This window comes from Lepidochelys kempii, chromosome 1, assembly GCF_965140265.1.
Source record: "Lepidochelys kempii isolate rLepKem1 chromosome 1, rLepKem1.hap2, whole genome shotgun sequence".
Lineage (NCBI taxonomy): Eukaryota > Metazoa > Chordata > Testudines > Cheloniidae > Lepidochelys > Lepidochelys kempii.
In genome coordinates, this window is record NC_133256.1 from 48,360,461 (window position 1) to 48,388,407 (window position 27,947).

A 27,947-nucleotide genomic window follows, 5' to 3' on the forward strand; every position below is an offset into this window, starting at 1 on the left:
GAATTTTATCAGAAGCTGAATACATCTGTTCTAAAGGGGAGGAAAATAACTCAGTCCAGAAATCAAATCAAGTGCCACAAAAACTGCTTTGTTTAGGTGGTGGTGATGAAGAGCTTTGAAAATAAATATTTTAAAATTGAGCCATGAGACAAACCAAGCCAGCACAGACTGAAAAATAGACAGACCTGCCAGCTGCTTTCCTCATACCTAAAGGCTTTATAATCCACTGTGTTCACAACATGCCTCAATTAGACCCATCATATTCCAGTTCTCTGATCTTCTCAGGATACATATAAGCTTCTGCAGTCACAGACCTCCATGGATTGCACAGCTCTAGGAGGCTCTGCATCATGGAAGCAGGAACTGGCCACTGAGGTAGAAGTGGAGAAGCCAGCGTAGTGAACAAAATGGGTGAGATGCAGAGGGTGATTGTAATTTTCTCCATACCAGAAAAAAAAACCAAAAAAACACCCACTGCTTTATTGCCTGGGATGGACAGAGCAGGAAAAAACCCCATGGAGGTTTTATGAAATGAACCACTAAAGATACAGAAAGAGACTTGCTTTGTAGGGAGATTTAACCAGGCACAACTTTGCTAAGGCAAGGAAACAAAGACAAAAATGAAAGCTTGAAGTGAAATGACTTTCTAAGCTCAGGGAACTCAGCCATATCAACCTTTCAGATATGTAATATTCTGTTTATAGAAAAGGCAAGTTGACCTTAATGAAGCTGTACCAGTTACTTTTCCTGCACTCCCCACAGCAGCAGTGTCTGAGTTTTACATTATAAACCATCATCTCGTCACTAGGCATGTTCAGGATTTTCCTATCTGCCTGAGGCACTCTGAGGACCAGATTCTGCTCTCTTTGAATTCAACAGAAAAACTCTCACTGGCAACAGGCCCAAACTAATCGATACAGTAAACATCTTTTCCTTCAAGTCACTCCTTAAGACCCACTTCTGCCTCGATGCATACAGGACACTGCCCAGGTAACGGCCAGATAGGGCACCAGTGAGGTTTGTGGAGGCATGTTTACCATTGTATGTATGTATGTATTAAAAAAAAAAGTAAATGTCTCCTGACCATCAGGTTCTGAAATTGTCAACATATGTAACCACCTTTGTGCCTGCGACCCTCATCCTGCCACCCCTACTTCATCTACTGTTTGGCGTATCTTGTCTTAAATTAGACTGTAAACCTTCTTTTTTTTTGAGGGGGTGGGGGTGTCCTGGTACAGCACCTAGCACAATTGGGCCCTAATAATAATTTGTAAAGAATGTTTTATGAAGCTCTCACAGTGCTGGTCATATCTGATGAGATGATAAGGGAAGTCGGCCTTCCCTCCAGTTGGAATGTAGTTTCCACACTACAAGAAGGATGTGGAAAAATTGGAGAGAGTCCAGCGGAGGGCAACAAAAATGATTAGGGGGCTGGAACACATGACTTATGAGGAGAGGCTGAGGGAACTGGGATTGTTTAGTCTGCAGAAGAGAAGAATGGGGGGGGGGGATTTGATAGCTGCTTTCAACTACCTGAAAGGGGGTTCTAAGGAGGATGGATCTAGACTGTTCTCAGTGGTAGCAGATGACAGAACGAGGAGTAACAGTCTCAAGTTGCAGTGGGGGAGGTTTAGGTTGGATTTTAGGAAAAACTTTTTCACTAGGAGGGTGGTAAAGCACTGGAATGGGTTACCTAGGGAGGTGGTGGAATCTCATTCCTTTGAGGTTTTTAAGGTCAGACTTGACAAAGCTCTGACTGGGATGATTTAGTTGGGGATTGGTCCTGCTTTGAGCAGGGGGTTGGACTAGATGACCTCCTGAGGCCCCTTCCAACCCTGATATTCTATGATTCTATGAGTATTGTAAGATAGACACAATAAGTAATTCTTCGGCTCTACTCCGCGCTGATTAGGCCTCAACTGGAGTATTGTGTCCAGTTCTGGGCACCATTTCAGGAAAGATTGGACAAATTGCAGAAAGTCCAGAAAAGAGCAAGAAAAACGATAAAAGGTCTAGAAAACCTGATCAATGAGGGAAGATTGAAAAAAAAATTGGGTTTTGTTTAGTCTGGAGAAGAGAAGACAGAGGGGACATAATAGTTATACATAAAAGGTTGTTACAAGGAGCAGGGAGAAAAATTGTTCTTCTTAACCTCTGAGGTTAGGACAAGAAGCAATGGGCTTAAATTGCAGCAAGGGCAGTTTAGATTGCACATTCGGAAAAAACTTCCTGTCAGAGAGGTTAAGCACTGGAATAAATTGCCTAGGGAGTTTGTGGAATCTCCATTATTGGGGATTTTTAAGAGCAGGTTGAACAAACACCTGTCAGGGATGGTCTAGATAATACTTAGTCCTGCCTTGAGTGCGAGGGACTGGACTAGATGACCTCTCGAGGTCCCTTCCAGTTCTATGATTCTATGCCTACAACCTTCTTAAGACATCTATTAACCATTTTGTAAATTATATATAAATGGGACCCTTACTATAAACCATGACCACTGTTACAATGTGCCCCAGGACTTGATAAATGAAATGTGACATTTATATTATTTTTGTCAGAGTTTGTCAACTACATCCTCCCTGAAAATAGTGTTTCATTAACCTGAGAGTACGTATAAAAGCCGATTAAAAATAAGCTATAAATTAGAAGACATCTCAGTCATGTTTGCTACAGCTAGTTGCACAGTACTGTATATAGGATCCATAGTTTCCAACTATAGATGAGATACAGTCTGCCCTGGATATGTGTAGGCAGCTCCCACTAACTTGCTGTGGCTCCCACTGCAGTCAGCTAAGACCTGAATTTGGTCCTTAGTCTTCAAGTACAGTTTGCAACCAAGACCATTACTTCAGCACAACAGCAAGTGGCATGGGACATGTCCTCATGGTAGTAACAATTAAGCTACAGTTGTTGTAACTGCAACTGCCAAGGATAGGGATAGGCAAGGACAGTTAAGAATAGGAGTTAGGATACATTTGGTCCAGGGTGTGGGACAGAACAGGTGTCATGATTATTACGAAGCAAGATGAATCACTGTGCTGGTGATTGCTGGTGCAGAATTAGTGCCTTTTCCACAGATCAAAGCCATGTTGTATATACAATCACATTTTGTTTTAAAAGTAAGTTTTAAAATCTAAAGAGATGATTAGCTTCCACATCTTGGGGACACCTATGTCAACAATAAGAATATTCATAACCTGGAAACATGATTTTTACTGATCATATGACAATGTGACTTGACATCTCAATTTTGCTGGCACTGTGAATTAAAGAAACTTAAAATAAAAAGTTTCCTGGAAAGTGGAGTGTTGGAAGCTGATAGCCTTTGTATTACTTTGAGATTCTAGTGAGGTTGAGGAAGTAGAAGGAGCAGATGCCAAAGCAGTAAAATCTGGGGAACACTAGTTGCATTCATGTAATCACACTCACTACAGACACTTGAAATGCAGTGATTAAACATAGTTAGACTGTATGTCAAGCTGCAAGGATTCCCAGAAGATCACTAGACAGATGTCCAAGCTCACACAGCGAAAATTACAAAGCAGGCTGCCTGCCACGAAAAGGAAATTTCCCTTTCACAAAGAAAACTGGATAAAGTCTCCTGAAAAATGCTGATACCTCCTTCACATGTATAAAGCATTATAGTACGTAAGGCTCCTAGTTCTAGTAAGAACTGTTAAATATATAAGGACAAAGTATCTGAGAAGAAACATTTATGCCAAAAACAAAACAATATTATTGGAAAAATAAATACAAACAAAATGCAAAATAGATCAGGATTCTACTTCTAGTTCCCACACCAAATCTTCCAAAATCAACAGTGTGCTTTGGCTGAATGTTATCAATAATTACTCGCCATGCATTCACATGACATGACTCACCCACACTGGACTTCCTGCCCATACTTCCTTTGGCTCCCAAACCTAGCTCTGTGCTCTGATTTAATTAATAATAATGTCACACACATTCAGCTCAAACTAGAGTAGAATCCAGGCCCTCAATAAATCATGTATAATAAGGCCTGCAAATAGACAAGCTTATTTGATTTTTCAATTCGATTGATATTTGAAAGTTTGCCAATGAAAGACAGAAATGCTGGGATGCATTAAGCTGTTACTATAAGTTTGGTTTTCTGAAATTAATATTAAAGCCACATAGCCATTTTAAAAGCACCTATGTGATCTAAGAGCCTAAGGGCTTGTTTATATGAACATTTCATTTGTGGCAAGCTGGGATGTGAATCAACCCCATGAGCCTGTCACACACTAACTGTCTGTGTGGACCTTGCAGGCATGTTCTTTAGTGTGCTTGACTCAACTCCCTTTTCAAATTGGGGTAGATCAAAGTGCACTACGGAATTGTTAGTGCATCAGCATGGTGCACCCAAGGCTAGCGTGGAGTAGATCCACATCCCAGCTTGCTCTGAACTAAATGTTCATGTTGAAAATGGCACTTAGGGCTTGTCTAAGCACCTAAATGACTTAGCATCCTAGGTGTTGAGCATTGGCAACTCCCATTAACTTCAGTTGGAAGCTCCCATTAACTTCCGCTGAGGGGTTCAGTGCTTCTGAAAATCAGGGCTTAGGTGTCTAGAACTGGGCACCCAAAAACTGACACCCCCGATATGAAGGGATACTTTAAAATTTGTGCTTTAACGTTTGTGTAAGGACTCTGCCAGTGCAGTAGGGGAAAATGAGGCCATGGCCCTGATTCTTCCACTCTGGGGTTTCTCATTTGCCTGGCCAATACTTCCTTACCTCACTGGGGTAAAGTAATTAAAGCTGGTTGGGAATTTGTCAACAAACCAGTTTTTCACCCAAAAATGCCAATTCACTGAAACCAAAACAGGGTCAGTTTTGACAAATCTCGACGTGACAAATTCGGGGGACTTTTTTTTCTTTTTAAATTGTTGAAACATCCCACCTCAACATTTCTGAAACAGAAAGCGTCTGTCTGAGTCAAAACAACGTTTAGTTTGGAAATTTTCATAAATTTAGACTTTAAAGAAGCTTTAAAAAAGGTTGAAATCAAAACAAAATATTTCAGAATTATTAAAATTAAACATTTTGATTGACCCAAATGGAAACCAGAAAAATGTAAGATGTGAAAAATTTTCCACATCTCAAAAATTCTTGCAGGATGGGAAAACCGTTTCCTACCCAACCATAGTGGTACTATGGCATTGTTTTTTAAAAGTTACTTAAGATCCCAGATTAAAAAATTATATCAGTGCCATTTATTATTCAGGTTGCAAAGCTCTGTAAACAAACTGTTTACAGGTATATAGAGGAATCATTTTATTTCCACGGTGAACTGCAGCCACTTCTGGGGTGGACACAGCAACCATTTATCACTGTATAATACAACAACACAAGAGTTTCCAGTCAGTAAGTGGAGGGGAAGCAAGAGGAGAAGTAGTGAAGAAGAATACCCTATCCATCTGAAACCATGGGAGACTGTATGAAGATAGAATAGGTAAAATTAGTAAAAGCACTCAAATTCAAAAGTGACCTAAGCCCTAGACCTTTTTAAAAGGTATTTAGACATTACTCTGCTCAGCATTGCAAGGCCTAAGTAATTTAGATGGCTAAAGTACCATTTTCAAAGTGACTTACAGTATATCTACACAGGGATAAAAAACCCATGGATGTGGCTGGCCCAGCTCAGCTGACTTGGGTTCATGGTGGGGCTCGGGCTGCAGGGCTAAAAATTGCTGTATAGATGGTCAGGCTCAGTCTCCAGCCCAAACTCTGGGATCCCCCACCCTCGCAGGGTCCCAGAACTCAGGCTCCAGCCCAAGCCTGAACAGCTACACAGCAATTTTTCAGCCCAGAGCCTCAGACCCGCAAGCCCGAGTCAACTGAGCTGGGCTAAGCCAGCCGTGGTTTTTTTAAAATCACTGTGTACATGTACCCTTATGCATCTAGGAGGGTAAGTCTCATTGAAAGTCAATGAGGCTTAGGGCAGGTCTACACTACTGCTTAAATTGACCTAACTTATGTCGCTCAGGGGTGTGAGCACTCCCTCCCTGGAGCAACACAAGTTTCATGCTTCCACACAGGAACTACCTGCCAACATAGCTTCCGCTTCTTGCTGAGGTGGAGTAATTATGCTGAGGAGAGAGTGCTCTCCCATTGGCCTAGCACAGTGGTTCCCATACTGGGGTTCACAAAATGTTACAGGGGGTTCTCAGGGAAAAATTCCCTAATAGTGGATAGAGCTGTCCCTAGGGACTCCAGGCAGTGCGGGGCCAGCAGCCTGGAGCCCCTGGACTTCCAAGAGCTAAGCAGATCAAGCAAGTATGTCTATCACACTGAGAGTAACAGCTGTGTTAGTCTGTATTTGCAAAAAGAAAAGGAGTACTTGTGGCACCTTAGAGACTAACCAATTTATTTGAGCATAAGCTTTCGTGAGCTACAGCTCACTTCATCGGATGCATACTGTGGAAAGTGTAGAAGATCTTTTTATACACACAAAGCATGAAAAAATACCTCCTCCCACCCCACTCTCCTGCTGGTAATAGCTTATCTAAAGTGATCACTCTCCTTACAATGTGTATGATAATCAAGTTGGGCCGTTTCCAGCACAAATCCAGGGTTTAACAAGAACATCTGAGGAGGGCGTGGGGGGAGGCTTAGGAAAAAACAAGGGGAAATAGGTTACTTTGCATAATGACTTAGCCACTCCCAGTCTCTATTCAAGCCTAAGTTAATTGTATCCAATTTGCAAATGAATTCCAATTCAACAGTTTCTCTTCATCATCTGGACCCATGGAAGAGAAGCCCTTGAGGAATTCTACCATGATTTCAACAATTTCCATCCCACCATCAACCTCAGCCTGGTCCAGTCCACACAAGAGATCCACTTCCCGGACACTACAGTGCTAATAAACGATGGTCACATAAACACCACCCTATACCGGAAACCTACTGACCACTATTCCTACTTACATGCCTCCAGCTTTCACCCTGACCGCACCACACGATCCACTGTCTACAGCCAAGCTCTGCGATACAACCACATTTGCTCCAACCCCTCAGACAGAGACAAACACCTACAAGATCTCTATCAAGCATGCTTACAACTACAGTACCCACCTGCGGAAGTGAAGAAACAGATTGATAGAGCCAGAAGAGTTCCCAGAAGTCACCTACTATAGGACAGGCCGAACAAAGAAAATAACAGAACGCCACTAGCCGTCACCTTCAGCCCCCAACTAAAACCCCTCCAACGCATTATTAAGGATCTACAACCTATCCTGAAGGATGACCCAACACTCTCACAAATCTTGGGAGACAGGCCAGTCCTTGCCTACAGACAGCCCCCCAACCTGAAGCAAATACTCACCAGCAACCACATACCACACAACAGAACCACTAACCCAGGAACCTATCCTTGCAACAAAGCCCGTTGCCAACTGTGCCCACATATCTATTCAGGGGACACCATCACAGGGCCTAATAACATCAGCCACACTATCAGAGGCTCGTTCACTTGCACATCCACCAATGTGATATATGCCATCATGTGCCAGCAATGCCCCTCTGCCATGTACATTGGTCAGACTGGACAGTCTCTACGTAAAAGAATAAATGGACACAAATCAGATGTCAAGAATTATAACATTCATAAACCAGTCGGAGAACACTTCAATCTCTCTGGTCACGCGATTACAGACATGAAAGTTGCGATATTACAACAAAAAAACTTCAAATCCAGACTCCAGCAAGAGACTGTTGAATTGGAATTCATTTGCAAATTGGATACAATTAACTTAGGCTTGAATAGAGACTGGGAGTGGCTAAGTCATTATGCAAGGTAACCTATTTCCCCTTGTTTTTTCCTAACTCCACCCCCCCCTCCTCAGACGTTCTTGTTAAACCCTGGATTTGTGCTGGAAATGGCCCAACTTGATTATCATACACATTGTAAGGAGAGTGGTCACTTTAGATAAGCTATTACCAGAAGGAGAGTGGGGTGGGAGGAGGTATTTTTTCATGCTTTGTGTGTATAAAAAGATCTTCTACACTTTCCATAGTATGCATCCGATGAAGTGAGCTGTAGCTCACGAAAGCTTATGCTCAAATAAATTGGTTAGTCTCTAAGGTGCCACAAGTACTCCTTTTCTTATCACACTGAGGTGATTTAAACTTCAAGATTCCTTATAAGAATGGAAAGGGAGGTGGATATTTTTTGCTGTTTTTAAAATTAAATAGGCAGCTAGTATTGTTTTTAAAATTATTATGAACAACAAATTTAAGCTTTGTTGTAACGTGCACAGTTTGCCTGGACTGGTCAAGATCTCAGTGCTTGTGTAGGAGGAACTCTGAGTTGGCTTCTTAAATACCTTCATGCTGTTTCACATCTGATACTCCTTGAAACATAGGAGCCCTTATTAAGGGGCTTATTCAAAGTGATACAAGCTACGAAAGTGAGATCTTGGAAGAGTGTTGCCATTTTCATAACGTAATACAAATACTGTAATAATAATAATAGTGTGTAATAAGCATGTCATAAAAACAAATTTTATATTTCCAATATCACTGCTTTTACAATGTATACTCGGGTAAAGGAGAAAATCCCTGGAAATATTCATTTTTAGGAGGTGGTTTGCGAGACTTGACATTTTAGTGAAAGGGGTTCACAGCCTGTTAGAGTTTGAGAACCACTGGCCTAGCACATCTTCACCAGACACACTACAGCAGCGCAGCTGTATCAGTGCAGCTGTGACGATGCAGCACTCGAGTGTAGATTTTCCCATAGGCTCTGAAGTGCCTGAATCACCTCTGAAAATGGGATTTCACTGTTTCAGAACAATGCCTAAACACCTTTAAAAATCTGGGCCTGAGTCTCTGTAAAGCAGGTGTTGATTAACATCCTGCTCTTTTAAAAAGCCATGGGATATTACCTCAAGTGTTCAAGACCTCAGTTTTGAGTCTCATGTACTGTACTAGATGTATCAAAGATATTTTCCACTCTTTTCTAGTATCCCAGAATTGCCAGAAATTGATGTTCTTTCTACAGAGTTTAGTTTTTGTTTGTTCTGCATCCAAATGAAGATAAAAAATATCTTATTGGGGGAAAATAAATCAATAAAAGCAGAGATCTAGGAAAGCTTTTTAGGGTAAACTAAAAGAATAACCCAAACCTGTGGGTATTTACCAGTCATCAGAACTCATGGTTTGGGGAGTGTCAGAGATTTTAAAGCTAGTGTAGTTTGGAAAAACAAGTATGTTACTGTAGAACATGGAAGTGTAAGAGATCCAGCTACTAGAGCTGATATACAACCTGCCCTAAGTACCCAGGTGTGCTGATGTTTCATAATACAAACATCCATGCTATTTTGAAATGTACTGTGTGAGGATTCTTTTGTTTTAAATAGCTATTTATTGTAAAGGTGACAGAAGCTTAGCAAAGTATCATTTAACACAACAACTAATAAAAGAGCTGTGTCACAATTTCTATTTCTGGAAATGGCTTTCAACTGACTTTGCTATTCTTAAATGTTTTATACCAAAAGATTTTTTAGGCACAGGGTTTTTCATAAGCACAGATTAAAAATAGATATCTGCCCTTGAGCCTTAAGCCAATATAAAATATTTACAAGGATAGCATGGCAACAAGTGTGCTTCAGTTGGTGTAAGAATTTGGAATTCTCCTGATAAGTTGAGGCTCTGAGAAGTGTTATGACACTATTTATACCAAGTGTTATAAGGCAAATTCTTACTCTGAGGTATATGCATCCAAAGAAAATTCAACCTACTATAAATTCTCAAGCAGAGACGAATAAAAATCCTTTTATTTCACTTGTCAGCAGATTCTTTGTTACTGCTCTGCTCTACTTAATTTTCTTAAATACCATATGGAATACACGGAAATAAATCATTTTCCACTGTGGGTAAGCTGAATCCATGTCTTTAAAATTCGTTGAACTTAAAATGAAATCACACCATATCCCAAAGAAAAAACATATCTGTAAAACAAAGGAATACTACTGTGATTTTTTAAAAAAATGCTTACTTTAAAGTCTAAATGTATTTTTTTTAAGCTCTGTACTGTAGTTCTGTTTTCTCTGCCTTGGTCTACTATTTAAGGCCCCTTTTGTGCTTTTAAGCCAAAGATCCTGATAACAGGGTGAAAACATACCACGTCCTGCCCCCTTGAAGCATAGCATCTCTCCTCCCTGCGCCAACTCAGCCAGTGGAATAGGGAAAAATGAGGACATGGCCTACTTCTTCGTTTGAGGTTTCTAGGGCTGCTGGCCATGCTAGATTCCACAGGGCCTTGTGCCCTAAAGGTCGTGATCCAAGTCCCCCTGAAATCATTGGAAAGCTTGCACAACACAATGACTGGAATTGTGGCTTTCCCATGAGCAGCATCTTCTTGTAGCCTGTCACCACATTGCACACCCATGGGTGATACTAGTCACAATCTACCCCGCATTTCCACAGTGAGCAAATTGTGTGCATGTGCACATTGTGTGTATGTGTGATAAAGGGGTGGTTCTATTTTATATGACCAAAGGGAATAATTTAGCACTTTTATAAAGTCACTGGACACATATGAAGAGCAAGCAACTAGTAACTGACAGATTAAGTATCCTCATGCTAACTAGGGTTGCCAGGCATCCAATTTTCAACCGGAATGCTTGGTCAAAAAGGCATCCAGGTGGCTGCTGACCAGGCTGTTAAAAGTCTGGTCAGCGGCGCAGCAGGGCTAAGGCAGGCTCCCTGCCTGCCCTGGCTCCATGCAACTCCTGGAGGCAGCCAGCATGTCCCTGTGGCCCCTAGGCACAGTGGCAGCCAGGGAATCTCCGCACGCTGCCCCCGCAGCTCCCATTGGCCAGAAACTGTGGCCAGTGGGTACTGTGGGGGCAGCGCCTGTGGGCACAGGCAGCACTGCACCATGCAGAGCTGCCTGGCCATGCTTCCGCCTAGGGATCGGACATGCCGGCTGCTTCCAGGAGCGGCACGGAGCCAGGTCAGGCAGGGAGCCTGCCTTAGCCCCACTGTGTTGCCGACCGGGAGCTACCTGAGGTAAGCGCCACCCAGCTATACCCCGCACTCCGAAGCCCCTGCCCCAGGTCGGAATCCCCTCCTGCACCTTAAGTCCCTCCCAGATCCTGCACCTTTAATCCCACCCCCTGTCCCAGGTCAGAATCCCCTCCTGTACCCTAACTCCCTCCCAGACCCTACACCCTCTCCCACCTCCAATCCACTACTCCAGCCCTGAGCCCCCTCCCACTCCCAAACTCCCTCCCAGAGCCCGCACTCCCTCCTGCAACACAACCCCCTGCCCCAGCCCCATCCCATCCCCAAACTCCCTCCCGGAGCCCGAATCCCCTCCTACACCCCAACTCCCCGCCCCGAGCCCTCTCTCTCACTCCAAACCCCTTGGCCCCAGACCCACCCCAGAGCTTGCACCTCCCGCTGGAGCCCTCACTCCCTCCTGCACCCCAACCTCCAGCCTAGTGAAAGAGTGAGTGTGGGAGAGAGCGAGCGAGCGACGGAGAGAAGTGGGGCTGGAGTGGGGGTGTGGCCTCAGAGAAGGGGGCTGGGCAAGGGTGTTCAGTTTTGTGCAATTAGAAAGTTGGCAACCTTAACTGTATAATAAAGTGTGGCAGTACTGAATGCACAGAAAGTGAAAAGCTGTATAACTAAAAATATATAGATCCCAGTAGCCTCATTTTGGGAGGTGCCACTTTGTTTGGGTTTCTCAAGAGGAAAGGAAAAAGAAAAAGGAAAGAACAAGCAGTTCTGACAGATCACCTGAATGCTTTGTGCAGCAGGATTTGCTTCACAGTAGCTTCCTTACTTGTGATTTGTGTCAAGTTCTATTTGGAAGGAAATTGGAGTTCAATGAAAATGTGCAAATGCTTATGTGTACGATCATAAGAAAAAGTTTATCAAAACATGCTTTGCATTTAAAACTAACTGATTTATTAACAGAGGGAGTATTATCTGTAGTTAGTGAATTGCAGAGATCGTTTCTGGCCACCATGTCCTTCATAGTTTTAGAACTAGTAGATCTCATCCACTCACACCTAGTTTTTATTCATGGATTGGAGGAAGAAAACAAGCTTTCCTCCTTGTGCCTACTCCCAATTATTTTTTTTTAAACTTTGAGTGAAGTAGTCATTGAATTGTACAAGTTGAATAGACTGAAATGAAGAAAACATTCTCTCGGCACCTGCAGTAGAGGAGACTGCTGTCAAAAGCTGGTTTAACACTTCAGCAAACTCTGGATCCAGGTGCTCAGCTGGTGACCTTCACCAGATCAGTGGGTCTTTCTTTCTTTAAAACTTTGGCAGTAAATATGTACGGCTAATATTAATTGTTTTATTTCATTTAAATTATTTTAACAGATTATAGTGTGTTTAGGCTTTAACATTTAGGGTTAAAATTTTAAATAAGTTTATTCTTAAAAACAAAAGTGTGTAATTTAAAAAAAAAATCTAATTTTTAAAAAATTTTTACCCATCCTAAAAAAATATTGCAACCACGCTCCTTGCAGATAACCCCCTCTTCTGCAAGCACATAGTGGGTGAGATGCGAAATGCCAGTTTTTTGTCCATTGTGGTGAATACAGCCCGGTATTACAAACATACTAACAGGGATATTTTGAATCTAAATCCATTAATATTTTTTTAAGTGCTTGCAGATCTTTGCATGGATGGTACTATACAAATGCCAAATTATTATTAGTTTCTGTAGTTTCAAAAGTTCTGACACTTGCTTCTCTATGATGCAAACCCCCCCACCCCCGGCGCAACCCACACACCAACCACACACCATACAACCAGGCTCAGTTTGACAAAATTTTCATTTAAGAGGAAGCAATGCACAAAATACATTGTAATCCCCCGTCCTCTTCTATCCAAAATGACTTTTAAGCCCTGAAAGATTCACAGCCTGGTTAATCTAGAACATTTGTTTTCTCTAAACACTACTTTAAACTTCTTCAAAATACTGTACAGGGTTGCCATACAATGCATACTATTTGCTTCCACATTATGTCTCAGATGTCCCTAAGGTGCAGAATTTATGTTAACATTTGATGCCACTAAAACATTCCAGAGCTAGGGAAACATTTAATAATTTATGTTTTAGTGCAACAACTGACCAAAGGGAAAATACGGTAAACTGTTCTATAATATTATAGACTGTGAATGGCTAGCCAACTACAAAAGCAGTTTCTCTTCCCTTGGTGTTCACACCTCAACTGCTAGAAAAGGGCCTCATCCTCCCTGATTCAGCTAACCTCATTATCCCTAGCCTGATTCTTGCTTGCATATTTATACCTGCCTCTGGAAATTTCTACTAAATGCATCCGACGAAGTGGGTATTCACCCACGACAGCTCATGCTCCAATACGTCTGTTAGTCTATAAGGTGCCACAGGACTCTTTGCCGCTTTTACAGATCTAGACTAACACGGCTACCCCTCTGAAGCTATAATGTTATGTTAAGAGTTGAAAATACGATTCAAGTTAAGAAAAATATTTTAATTTACTGTTTAGAGTGATTTCATTGCCAGAAAGATAGGATATATTTATACCCTTTGTAGATTTTAGAACTATCAAGAACTCAAAAAAAAATACACAAATATCTTAGTTGCTGTTAGGTTTTAAAACTGCAAAAAAAAAATTTCATCTGGATTTTTTAAATCTAATTTAAGGCAAAAAAACCCCTTTAAATAGGCAATTTAAGTTTACTCTATGATTGGTTGAAGATCTCAGGTAATAATGTCAAAAAACAGCTTATAGTTTGTACAAGACCTTGTATCTCAAAACACTCAACACACTGTACATAAAGAATCATTTTACCCATTATGGAAATGCAATCATTTCTGAGATCAAAGCACAACCACCATGGGACAGCATTTTTAGAACAAGATATAAAGAATAACTTAACTGAAGCTATAGGGAGAATTATAGGTAGGCAGATTATTGGAGCTGAAATTTGGCAAGGGACCTAGTGTTAAACTACTCTTAAATGTAAATCAAGGCCAACTCTCGAAAATTAAAGATCAATGCCTTGATTTCACATCTCATCCAGAAGTAAGCACTTCAAGCTGTATAGAGTTGCTTAATATTTTTCTGGGACATTGGTTCACCACTGATTCAGAGGGAAGAGTGCCACCTACTGAGTTATCAATTATACTTCCTGTAACTTGCGGGTGGTTTTCAGCCCAACTATCCATTCTTAAAGCTGCTCCTCTCACAGATTTTATGAGCTCACAGAGGCAGAGCTACAGATACCAATGTACTTGCAATCAATAAACCTTATCTGCTGTACTGTATCTACACAGAATGCAACATAAACAAATAAAAGGGTGATTGACTATCATCACTTACAGGAGTGTAAAACTGGCACAAGATCTGAATCAGGCCTCAGATCTCAGGGATCTCTCTGTCCACGAATAACTGTTTTGCTGAATTTCATGTTTACATAAACAATTAAGATACCATGCCATATTATTCAACCTTTGCATAAGCAGGTGCAACCACACTGATTAAATTTGGTCAACCAACAACAAACAAGTTACATTTCTTAGGACATTAACGGGATAAGCTAATGACACACAGGATGTTAGAGTCCACAATGCTATTTGCCATTAATGGGGAATTTGCAGCTACTACAGCCATAAACATGGAGAAGCTGAGAATATACCCATAAATTTGACCACCATCTCTTAAGAAAAAAAAAACAACAAAACCAAAAAACCAGGGTTCTCTAGTTTTGTGCCAGCCTGGTTATTTTAAGCCCTTCTCTGTTCTTCCTCTCTGATTCAACATCAGTGTTGTATTTACTGGTCTTAAAAAAAGACTTCACTTCCGTCTCTATACACTGAACAACAAGTGATTTTTTTTAAATGAAAGAAGGTTACACAGAAAACATCTAACAGCACAGTTTGCTCGACTCATCCTAAATGCCATGTCTGGGATGCTGAGCTCCACATTACACCTAGTGGTTGAATGTTGACCTTTCCACCCAGAATCTACATTCCACTTCTGCTATTTTACGGTCCCAGTTACCTACAACAAACAGTGAATATGTCCACACGTGAAAAAAAGAAAAAAACAACAAAAACACACCACCAACAACAAGGCAGTGAGTCTCAGAGCTCAGGTCTACAGACTTGGGCTCATACTAAAAATAGCCATGTAGAAGTTCGCACTTGGGCTGGAGATTGGGCTCTGAAATGCAAGGAGGGAGATGGGTACTCCAGCTACTGGAGAAGAGTAAGGTAAGTCGACCAGAGAGCATCTCCCACTGACGCAGCACGGTGAAGACACGGGAATAAGTCAACCTAAGCTACGTTGACTCCAGCTACATTGTTCATGTAGCTGGAGTAGCATAATTTAGGTTGACTTACCCCGGTAGTGAAGACAAGCCTTAAGAGGTAACTGGGGTAATTAAAATGTGCATAGTCGTTTCAAATTAGGATTTCATAGTAATTTCTGCTCTTCACCTCTGAGGTTCCAGGTGGCACTTGCTTTTTCTTTTGTATGAGTGTCAATAATTCATTGAAAGTGCACAGAAGTGTGTACAACTATACAATTGTGTATACAGGTAACCCACTGTGTGTATTACGCCACCCTTTTCTGTGCCTAGTGGACAGAGGATGTGATTCGGTTACAGCCCCTAGCTACAGAGCTTGCTCTTTTGCTTAAGCTGTTGGAGACACTCGCATATTTAAGTCTGGAAGTGCCTAGTTCAAACCCTGGTGTGCTGGCCAAGATGACAGCCATCAGAGACAATTTTGATGCTCTAGTTCAAAGGCTAGTTTGTGGCCTCTTTAACAATTTGAACCAGTATGTCCTTCAGTTCAGTAGGCTTGGGCTTCTGTAGTTACCAGACACTTTTTGCTGTATATGAGATGGTTAATCACTGTAACACTGAAATTGCTGATGTAAAGAAGTTTACAATTGTGACATTTGGTTGCTTCAAACAAATGTAAGCTTCTGCCAGGCATGGTCCACAGCATCAAGGGTCAGGTTCAAATGTCTACAGGTTCTTTTTATAATTAACACAAACCACCAGCTTGAATGCCCACTCAGAAACATGGGAAAAACTATGTATCTTCCCTGAGTGCCCCTAAAAGCAATACTTCCCCTCTTGCAAGCACTGAGTCTGAGTCTAAAACAAGGAAATACTTTATTAAGGGACCAGAGAACACATCATCAACTTCGGAAAACACAACAATATATGAATAACAACAAGTAAAGTACCCATAACAAGAGTATCATTAGTCATAGTCTTTTATCTTAATTTGCCACCCAGGGGCATGAACGTTCAATACACAAATATCTCTTTAACACATCACTCCCCCCCTCCCCCCTTTTTCCACTGCTTCACTCCACTTACAGTTAGGGGTCAGTAGTTAGTGTAGTCCCAGAGTCTAGGAATGTACTCAGCCAGGCCTGTCTTTAGCCCTTATAGGAAACGCTGTCTAATCTTGTCCTTCAGTTCAGTCTCAATAGCCCACCAATTTGGAGTTTGGATACATTTCTAAAGACATCCCTTAAGTGTCACTTGGAGGCTTTCTGGGTAGAAAGCTTATGCAAATGAACTCTGTAGCGATACTTTCCCCAGTTCACCAACAGATGGTGGCAGATAGCTCCTGCCCCCATGGAGTTCTGTTCGCTCTTTCCCCTGGTCATCTACAGTTAGCTCCCTATCCTCTACAGCTTCAGGCTACATGGCTTATACAGAAAGAAAATGTCTAGAGAAATATCCAACTTTGCAATGAGTAATAATGCAAGCTTTGAATACTGGTAGCAATAGTTGATAAATATTGTAGGACACCATATTTTGCTGCAAGATACCATCTATGTGCAGGACTGGATTGTGGCCTTTATGTAGAGCTGAACCTCTGCAAGAGGAGCACAATCTCTATTAAAAGCTACTCCATGGGCAGTGGGGTGTGCAATCTGCTCTATCCCTTAGTGGAACATTTGCTCCCTCCACTGTGTGTGCTGGCCTCTCTCTCTGGTCATCTAGTGTGCAGAGTAGTCTCTGCTTGTTCCTTAGGGTGGGGAGCAGGAGCTAGTAGTCCTTATGCTCCCCAGAATTCAGGGAGCATCGGGACTGCTATTAGCAGAGGTCCTGACACAGATGCACAGCTTCTTGTACACCCCAATGTCCTGTGCAGCCCGGCAAGGACCATTGCCACTGTCCCAGATGATTTTGTCTAAACAATCTCTGTACTAACTTTAAAATCTCTCCTCTTTTCTCTTCCTCCAAATAACTACTGTTAAAGACAAAGGACCAACCCTTACTCATGTTGCAGTCCCACTGAAGTCCCATGCAAACAAGGATTACAGGATTGGGCCCCCAAATAGGGACCACTGCAATAAAAATGCATGATGGTTACATTGATGAGGAAATGTCTTTGATTAAACTATATTAACAGATAGAACATTCTCACTCCGTTTTCTCACATTGGGGCAACAAATACATTACAGGGGCAGACCAAAAGTAAATAGAATATCGATAGCTAGTTAGACAGATAAGACACAGAGTGTAGCAATACCTTCCTCCCAGAGGTATGCACACAGGTCATCTTCAGATCCAACTAACAAGGCCAGTGTTTACAGGATCTCTTAGGGCCCAATCTTGTGAGCATCTTCATGTCTCACCAACAGGAGCTGAATGTGCTCAGCACCTCACAGGATATGGCCCATAGTCTATCCTTTATTTGTGGCTGCTACAAAACAGCTGAGAATTGCCTTTGTCACCCAGTCAAAAACCAGATGTGCTGAATCTAAAGAAACACGAGTTCAGCTGCTTATGTATAGTGCCTGAATAAACGAAAGGGGAAATAAATTTCTTCCTTTGCTCACTTGATTGAGTACAGTATATAGTCATCTGTCAGGGAAATGAAGTTATTTATCTTATTTATTTGCATATATACACAATATTATCTATCAGTACCATTCCTGTTTACCTCTTGCTCTGGATTTATAAAAGAAATTAGTCTGACAACTTACACCCCAAGTCTGTTGATACGGAGTCTGTAAATTGCCTTTGAAAATTAACAATGTATTTCTAAGACTGAGTGCAGTAAGCCTGAAATGTAGCATAGCAACTTTAATGCGTCTATCATTTACAGTACCTGACATAATATTCTTGTGAAAAAAACAATGTCATGAAAAATCCATCTATAAAAACTGCATAAAACACACACTTTATTTACTTGGAACTGACAGTTATTCAAGATTCTAACTAATCATGAAACCACATGATCTTTTCAGTACAGAGGGAATCTAAAATTACCACTCCGAAAACACAGAGAGAGAGCTCTTTACCAGTACAAACAGACTCAAGAGACAGAAAAGACCTCTTAGGTCATCCAGTGTCTCTCGCTACCAGAGATGGCATTGTTCCCTGCACTACACTTACTGACGTTTTGTCCAATCCAGTTTTAAAAGTGCCAAAATCATGTAATGTCCCTTTGGATTCACTTCCTGGTCACTCAACTTTGGCCTGTTTGGAAAGACTGAAAAACTTGCAGGGAGCAACTTTCCTATACAGAACGTTTCATTTTATTAATTAAAATAATGACAAACTTGAAGCAAAACAACTTCTGCTTAACGCCAATAAAAATGAAACCCTGAAGCCTGAGGAGTGGAGTTCAGAGCTTGAGTTCCAACCTGAGTTGCAACTTCAAAACCCTGTCTATACTGCTATTTTTAGAGTGCCAGCATGAGCCCCGCTAGCCCAAGTTTGCTGACCTGGGCTGAAAGGTTTGTTGCTGTGGGCTGTGTAGACACACCCTAACTATCCTCAATCACTTGTAGGCCATGTCTACACAACAGACTTCTGCCATCAGAGCTATGTTCATCAGGGGTGTGAAGAGGGGTAATCCCTGACCAATGGGCCGGTCTCAGCAAAAACCCCCTAAAGTAAACACCGTTTTTCTGACAAAGCTGTGCTTTCATCAGCATAGCTTGTTTTGCTCAAAGGTTGGGGGAGGGGGAGGCGCGGAGGGGTGCAACATGCTGGAATAAGCTATGTCAGTGAAAGTGTAGTTTTGCCAGCATAAGCCACATCCACCCTAGGAGCGCTTTGCTGGTATAATATACCACTATAGCTATATTTCCAAGTATTCCTATCATAGACCTGGCCTAAATGACATTTCCTATGCCAGAATAGCTGTAGAACATTAAATGCAATGTGCTCTGTTTCGTAGAGAAAATTGTGCATGAAGGAACAGAAAGAACGCAGATGCTGAATGTGTGGAGACAAGTGAACAGAGAGAGAATGGGCTTGATCCTGCAGTCCTTAATCCTGCAAAAATCTCACTGAGTGCAACAAGATTTTTGCAGAAGCAATGCAGGCTTTCCTTCCCCCAGCTGAGGGTTCAACCTCCTCCCCATAGTAAAATGGAAATAATACTTACCTACCTCATAGAAATGTGGTGAGAATCAACTGAGTATCAGTAAGCATTTTGAGATCCTCAGATTCTGGTAGAAGGATTTATTTAAATAAATCACCACATATTAATTCTCATTTTATATGTTTACCTTAGCAAATATTGTGCTGGCCAATAAGGGACCTGTAACACACACTGACCAGTGGGTTACAATATCATTAGTTATACGTATCTAAACAATGGTAGATAACATCAGCCATCTCTACACTCAGCGGCGGATTAATGATTTTGCCACCCCTAGGCCCAGAAATAATTGCCGCCCCCCACCCCGCCTCCACTCCGTCGCCTCGCTTGAGTGCGCCGCCAGGTCCTGCTTCTCCCCGCTGCCTGCCAGTACTTGTGCGCCAAACAGGTTCGTGAAGGAAGGGGAAAGGGGGGGGGAAATGTGGCGCGCTCAGGAGAGGAGGCGGGGATTTGGGGAAGGGGTAGAGTTGGGGTGGAGCCAGGGGCAGAGGGCGTAAACTGGCACTGCGGAAAGCAGCCTCTGGCTGCTACTATAAATTTGCCGCCCCTTGAAATTTGTCAGCCTAGGCATTAATATGTCGCTGTCTACACTCCTTGTGGACATCTCTAAAACACCAATTTTTTTTTTAAAACATCATCTAACTAACGTCTTCCAGAGAAACAATTAATAGTGATATTTGCTATAGAAAAAAAAGAGCAGAAAGTCTTTCAGCACAGTACATTGCAAGAAACCATTTTTGTTTTCCTTTTTCTGAACCAGGTGGTTAAGGAAATCCAAGCACTGGCCTAACGTTAGAATAGTGATAACTGTGATACTGTATCTAAGTGCTAGCATTACAGCTAAAGGAAACTAACTGGTCACAGCATTCATAACCTTGTTTTCTTACTGGTCACACTGTGTGCTACACACACCGCAGTTGTGTAATCTACAGAAGTAAGCAGAGCACTGAGTGCCTCACAACTAGTATTTCCCATATTAGTTTATACATTGGAACTGGAGGAGAAAAATTAACATGATGAAACTTTCAGTTAAGTCTTCTATTGTACTTGTGTCTAGGATATGTCTCATTAAAACAACTATTATGCTCTCTTTTCTAGGACAAGCCCTCTCATAGCCAGGGAAACGTTCTGTTCAATAGTATTTCATCAGAAATGTTGCAATGCATTTATGTTCTTCCTTTAAAAATATCTAAACAATATAGTTCCTGAACTGTGAATTTTCCACAGCCACTTATTCTTTTTTATAGTTCTTAAACAGTCAGTGAACTTTGTAGTCATGAAAACGAGGGGCTAACAGCACTAGCTTGTGTCAGGTATTGTACAAGAACGCCCTTGCAGAGCTCTGCCAATACATTTCATTCCTGACTTGCAATTTCCAACATCGGTCTCTTGAGCTGCACTTGCTAAATCAAGACAAAATTATTTCAGGTTTGGGGCAGCGTAGGGGATTTGTGTGGGACTATATAGGGAGAAGGCTGAGAAAGCTAAACTCTTTTTGACTCATTCCAAGATTTGAACTCCAATCTTGAGAGATAATAGACTCGTGCACTAAAACATATTTGCTCTGATTTACCACTGCATTATGCCAGTTTTCTGCCTGTGTAACTCCATTCAAATCAGTGGAGTTACGTAGGGTTAAAACTGGAGAAATACATTGACAAACCAGGCCCATTAATCCCTCTTTTTTAATGTAAATAGTTTTGCTATGTCCATTTAAAAATACATTATTTTTATGCCTTTTAACCATAACAGAAAAATGTTTTAGAAACAGCCTTTTAACAGATGTACAGAGTCTCTGAAACTAGAGAGCATTATTTTCATTCTTCCCTCTTGGCCTGAAAAAGGACCACTTGAACTAAAATCTAATTTTGAAAGAAAAAATAAGATGTTTTATCCTCCAGACAAAATTAGCGAAGTCAAATTTCATTATTTATGTCCAAATTACAGCAGTGGCTAGTACTATTGAATTATTAAAAAGACCACTAGCATTTTGCAGAAATCATGTCGTAAGCTACTATGCAGCAAAACGCTTGGAACTTTGATCAAGTGTTAAAAAAAGTGTACGGTATGGAAGAGTTCTACTTGGACCTTGGGGGATGGATTGTGTCATCTAATAAGTCTTCTCAATTTCTAAACTGTATGATTCTAGGGACTTCATTGTAAACAATGGTAAGTACATTCTAACTTACATTATTGTTATCACTGACACTGTATGTACGTATCACCTGTATCAGTGAAGTTTTCTGAGTTTGGTATTAATTATACCAACATTCCTTGAAGTACAATACTAGGAGGGATTGTAGAGATCAGGAAAGAAGAATAAGATATGTTCACACTTATTCCTTCTCTTCCAGCATCTCCCACCGCAAACACACAGTCACTTGTGGACAAAAACCCAAAATTACTGTAACATCACTTCAAAGTTATATAGATTGTATTGGTAGGGTGGAAACATAAGCAAAGATATTAGTGCTTGCCTGAACATCTGACTTAAAACAATTAAGTGCAATCAAATATCTCATTTTCTCTAGTGGATTCTGAGATCTAATGTAACTTGAGCAAATTAAAGTAGCTGGGCAGCTGCAAAAGAGAGAAGCAGAAAACTATTTAACTAAGATGAGAATCTCTTCTGAAAGTACATTAGTGTATTTCAAACAAACAAGTCAGCTCCAATGTTTCAAACTTCAGTCTGAGTGACAGCAGCAGACCTTCAAGCTGTAATGGAATATAGAATTTACAGAGAACTATGTAATTTCACGCTAGGATAAAAGGGGCATATTATAGTTATCTTTCTTTTAAGGCAATATACCTTTACTTGAATCAAAACACCTTAGGCAACGTATCTTAAGTGCATACATTTTACTTGACATTAGTAGAAAGAGAATGTCTTAACCATTGCAGGCACCAAAGAAATTTACAGAGGACAAATAAAAAGGTTTGCTATTTTGTAACTAGGAGCTTGATCTTAGAATTACTTTCCTTCCATAGATCTACATAAATATCACTATCTACTTAGCTTATTATGGGCCTGTTCCAAAGTCTGTTGAAGTCAATTAGTGTCAATAGGCTTTGGATGAGGGCTTATACCATCTCACAGGCAAAGAAACAAAGTGAAATTAATACTATTGATTAGAAATGGGCCCAGACTAAAACTCTTGATTTGAACAGTCCTGAAATTTGGGGACATTCAGATGTGGATCCAAATTTTGGGCCTGATCTACAACCAGTTAAAGTCAATGGAAAGACTCCCAAGAGACTTCAGGTCTTCTTAAACAGTGAATGAACAAAATAATGCAGATAACATGCTAGTAAAAAATAGTGACGGGACTCAGATTCTTGACCTTGAATACTCTGTCATATTGTATTGGGAACACTTGCCAGTCTTATTGTAAAAGATTTACAGTTGTGATGCATTGTATTTATAGACTGTATTTTTATTTTAAATTAAATACAATGAAGATTTTAATGATAAATAGCAAGTCTTGTGGTAAAGAATTGAAGCCAGAATATGCTGTAATATAAAAAATAGCTACTTACTTCAGTTTTTGGTCGTGCTCCAGTTGACACTGAGCTTGGCAAACCATCTAAATCCTGGTAGCCTGCCCTCTTATTCCCACAGCTTCCCTTTCTCTGATGATCTCTGTGAACAAGGCCTGTCTCCACCTTAACAGGGGACTGTAAGGGGATAAATGAGTCCTTTAATAAAAAAAAATAAAAAAATAAAAAGTCTTTTAAAAATGCAAACAAAGACAAAAATACAATTGAGATTGTGTCCATTAAGTTTATATGATGTATAGTATAAGTCAGGCCTGAAAGGTTATTTTTTTTAATTTCATTTTTTGCATCTGTTTATATTAGAAATTCAGGTCTTGTCTACGCTGTTTTTTCTAGAAGCCTCTGTGGAGAACTAGTAGGATTACATATGACATCATAAACACTAAGCAAATGAAACCTGGTATTTTGAGAGGGGAAAGTTACGTGGAAAATTGCGGTTTCTTCCCCCCCGCCCCCCTCCCCATCCACTTACTGTAACTCAAGCATCCTACAAACAGTTAAGAGAAAAAGCTCTTTTTGTTAAAGAATCATCATCCATGCCACTTCAAATTAGAGACTAAGAATGCTCCTTATCCACTTCTTTAGATCCTTTGAGGACTAAGAAACCTACCCCAAACCACGACAGGCCAGATTTGACAGTCTTGGCAATTCTGAAGTACAAAAACAGCTTTTAATTCCCAGCTGCCACAGGACATAGCTCCTCTCCCTGCAGAAACTGCATGGACTCCAGAGGCTGTTCATTCACTGTGCCCTTTTAAGTTACCTTCACCTTTTCCACAACAGCCTATTTACAGCACCAACAGCACTTTCTGACCATCTCCCCAGGACCTGAGGGAACACATGTCTGTCTCCCTCCCTTGAGGCCTCCATGTTACTGAGCTCAACTAGCCCTGGTCCCCTTTCTCTCTAGCACTTCCTTCCTTCCTTCCTCTTTATCAGCCCTGGGCTGATAAGCTAATTGGCTCCTTATCCCATCCATCCAGCCAACCTGATTCTCTAATTACCTCCATCAGATTTCTCCAGGGGAACTTAATTAACATCTGAGAGATCAGAGTGCAGGTTCATCTATTCGTTCTCTGCACTCTGTCACAACAGCAAACATTAAAAAAATGTTTCTAGTTGTCTTGTTACAACATACAAGAAAAAAAATACAAATCTGTCTGGAACATTAAGGGTTTAAAATAACAAAAGTCAAGAAATGCAACAATTTATGTTCCAACAACAATGTTAACTTAGCCATATCCTACATATCTAGTACCTTCCGTTCCAGTTTTTCTGGTTATGTGTGTGGCTTAATACATTATTGTGTTTGCTGAAAAATGTCTACCTTAAATAATACAAAATGGGCTAATATGAATTGCTATAATCTAAAGATTTCCATTTTCTGATTTATTATTTTAACTCTGAATCTTTGATACTGCAGCAACAACTCTATTTTTGCAATGAAAATAAAGTTATTTGTGTTTATAAATAATTAATATACAATCCACATTTGGTTGATTTTTGATGATTTTAAAACTGTATGTGAAATAGCATTTTAAATAAAAATATATATGTATTTGTTATAGCTATTCATTAAGGGCTAGATAGAAAGTTTACTTTAATCTTATAAAGAAAAGGAGTACTTGTGGCACCTTAGAGACTAACCAATTTATTTGAGCATGAGCTTTCGTGAGCTACAGCTCACTTCATCGGATGCATGCCGTGGAAACTGCAGCAGACTTTATTTATACACAGAGAATATGAAAAAATACCTCCTCCCACCCCACTGTCCTGCTGGTAATAGCTTATCTAAAGTGATCATCAGGTGGGCCATTTCCAGCACAAATCCAGGTTTTCTCACCCTCCACCCCCCCACACAAATTCACTCTCCTGCTGGTGATAGCCCATCCAAAGTGACAACTCCTTACACAATGTGCATGATAATAAAGTTGGGCCATTTCCTGCACAAATCCAGGTTCTCTCACCCCCTCACCCCCCTCCCAAAAACCACACACACAAACTCACTATCCTGCTGGTAATAGCTCATCCAAAGTGCCCATTCTCCCTACAATGTGCATAATTAAGGTGGGCCATTTCCAGCACAAATCCAGGTTTTCTCACATCCCCCCCACCCCCATACACACACAAACTCACTCTCCTGGAGAGTGGTCAGTTTGGATGAGCTATTACCAGCAGGAGAGTGAGTTTGTGTGTGTATGGGGGTGGGAGGAATGTGAGAAAACCTGGATTTGTGCAGGAAATAGCCCAACTTGATTGTCATGCACATTGTGTAAAGAGTTGTCACTTTGGATGGGCTATCACCAGCAGGAGAGTGAATTTGTGTGGGGGGGTGGAGGGTGAGAAAACCTGGATTTGTGCTGGAAATGGCCCACCTGATAATCACTTTAGATAAGCTATTACCAGCAGGACAGTGGGGTGGGAGGAGGTATTGTTTCATATTCTCTGTGTGTATATAAAGTCTGCTGCAGTTTCCACGATATGCATCTGAGGAAGTGAGCTGTAGCTCACGAAAGCTTATGCTCTAATAAATTGGTTAGTCTCTAAGGTGCCACAAGTACTCCTTTTCTTTTTGCGAATACAGACTAACACGGCTGTTACTCTGAAACCTAACATTATTATGCTTCAGATAGTTACTACATATGTAGAATTAACCTAACTGCACCAAACTTAGTGAGACATATTGGATAATCAACCAAATATAAAACATAGTTACAGCCTGTTGTCTCCTAACAGAGATTAACATTGGTTTGGGGGTTTTTTTTTGTTTTTTTGTTTGTTTTTTGAACAGCAAGCGAATCTAATCTAAGAAACATTAAGCATGTAAGACTACATTCTGTGCTCACTTGCACACATAGAACTCCACTGCAGTCAGTGAGAATGCATGGGTGGAAATGAAGACATGAGGGTTTTTCCCATAATCTACAAAACAATTTGTTATTTTCTCAGAATGAGAAGTAAACACATTCCAGACATTCAGTATGGCTGTTTATGCCTCCGGGACAGAAAAGGTTCTGCACCCTGTTTTTCGGCTGCTTAGTTTTCTTCAGTAATCCTATTCAGCAAAAACATCTGCGATAAAAGGAACATTTATTTCAGTATTTTGCCTGTGAAGCTTGTTGCAATAGGCATGCTGGCTGCCAGCAAATCTAAACTTAAACTGAAGGAATGAATACATTCTTATAGAATACGCCGAGGTCAGGGTTAACCTTGCAGCCAGATCTCATCACATACTTAAATTAGAAAGCCTTTTGATTTGAGCTATACATGCATTTGGGTTATGAGAAGGTTGCAAAATTGTAGATTTTGTTGATGTCTCATGTTTTTCACTTCAGATAATTTCAATAAGCCAATTGTTTTAATGTAACTGTAATGTATAACTATGTAGTCATTCACTAATAAAATAAATTACTGAACCCTAGATCAAAAACACCAATGCCATATTCTGTGTGTGAGTGTGTGTTTATATATACACGTATATGTAAAAATACAATACAAATATTCAAGGGCAAATTCTGTCTGATCTATGGAGAAAATCCCAAATAAATGACTTACTGAAAGTATTCCAATGACTCAATACCACATCTGCCTCTTGTTCCACTCACGCATTCCCAAGATTCTCAAAGGGAGTTTTGTATAAAGATACAAACCAACCCTGCAATCAGTAGCAGCAGTTTTGCCTGTAAGAAGACAGCAGGACCAAACCCAGAGAGGATGTTCTCTGACCATTTTCTAAGTAACTGGGGCTACAGTGCATTCTCTTATGCTCAAAATAGCTTTATATAAACCTTCCATATAGGGCTATCGATTAATCCCAGTTAACTCACGTGATTAACTCAAAAAAAAAATGAATCCCAATTAATCGCACTGTTAAACAATAGAATACCAATTGAAATTTATTAAATATTTTAGATGTTTTTCTACATTTTCAAATATATTGATTTCTATTACAATACAGAATAGAAAATGTACAGTGCTCACTTTATATTATTTTTATAACAAATATTTGCACTGTACAAATGCTAAACAAAAAATGGTATTTTTCAGTTCACCTCATACAAGTACTGTAGTGCAATCTCTTTATTGTGAAAGTGTAACTTACAAATGTAAATTTTTTTTTGTTACATAACTGCACTGAAAAACAAAACAATGTAAAACTTTAGAGCCTACAAGTTCACTCAGTCCTACTTCTTGTTCAGCCAATCGCTAAGACAAACAAGTTTGTTTACATTTACAGGAGCTGCCTGCTTCTTATTTATGTCACCTGAAAGTGAGAACAGGCGTCCGCAGGGCATTTTTGTACCCAGCATTGCAAGGTATTTACGTCCTGGATATGTTAAATATTCGTCTGCCCTTTCATGCTTCGGCCACCATTCCAGGGGACATGCTTCCATGCTGATGATGCTCATTAAAAAAAATGTGTTAATTAAATTTGTGACTGAACTCCTTGGGGGAGAACTGTACGTCTCCTGTTCTGTTTTACCAGCATTCTGCCATATATTTCATGTTATGCCAGTCTCGGATGATGACCCAGCACATGTTCGTTTTAAAAACTCTTTCACAGCAGATTTGACAAAATGCAAAAAAGGTACCAATGTGAGATTTCTAAAAATAGCTACAGCACTTGACCCAAGGTTTAAGAATCTGAAGTGCCATCAAAAACCTGAGAGGGACGAGGTGTGGAGCATGCTTTCAGAAGTCTTAAAAGAGCAACACTCGGATGTGGAAACTACAGAACCTGAACCATCAAAAAAGAAAATCAGCCTTCTGCTGGTGGCATCTGACTCAGATGATAAAAATGGTCTGCTCTGCTTTGTATCGTTATCAAGCAGAATCTGTCATCAGGCTGGTTGAAGCATGAAGGGACATATGAATCTTAAGTACATCTGGCACATAAATATCTTGCAACACCTGCTACAACCGTGCCATGTAAACGTCTTTTCTCACTTTCAGGTGACACTGTAAACAAGAAGCGGGCAGCATTATCTC

General features: G+C 40.6%; 1 protein-coding gene across 2 annotated transcripts in view; it reads right to left on the bottom strand.

Moving 5' to 3' along the window:
* STARD13 (StAR related lipid transfer domain containing 13) overlaps positions 1-27,947 on the bottom strand; it is a 473,464-nt gene that overhangs the window by 305,181 nt on the left and 140,336 nt on the right. For both annotated transcript variants that reach the window (XM_073341701.1, XM_073341692.1), the window contains exon 3: positions 22,941-23,099. In XM_073341701.1, the coding sequence (XP_073197802.1) occupies positions 22,941-23,099 (159 nt within the window). The remainder of the gene's footprint in view (positions 1-22,940; positions 23,100-27,947) is intronic.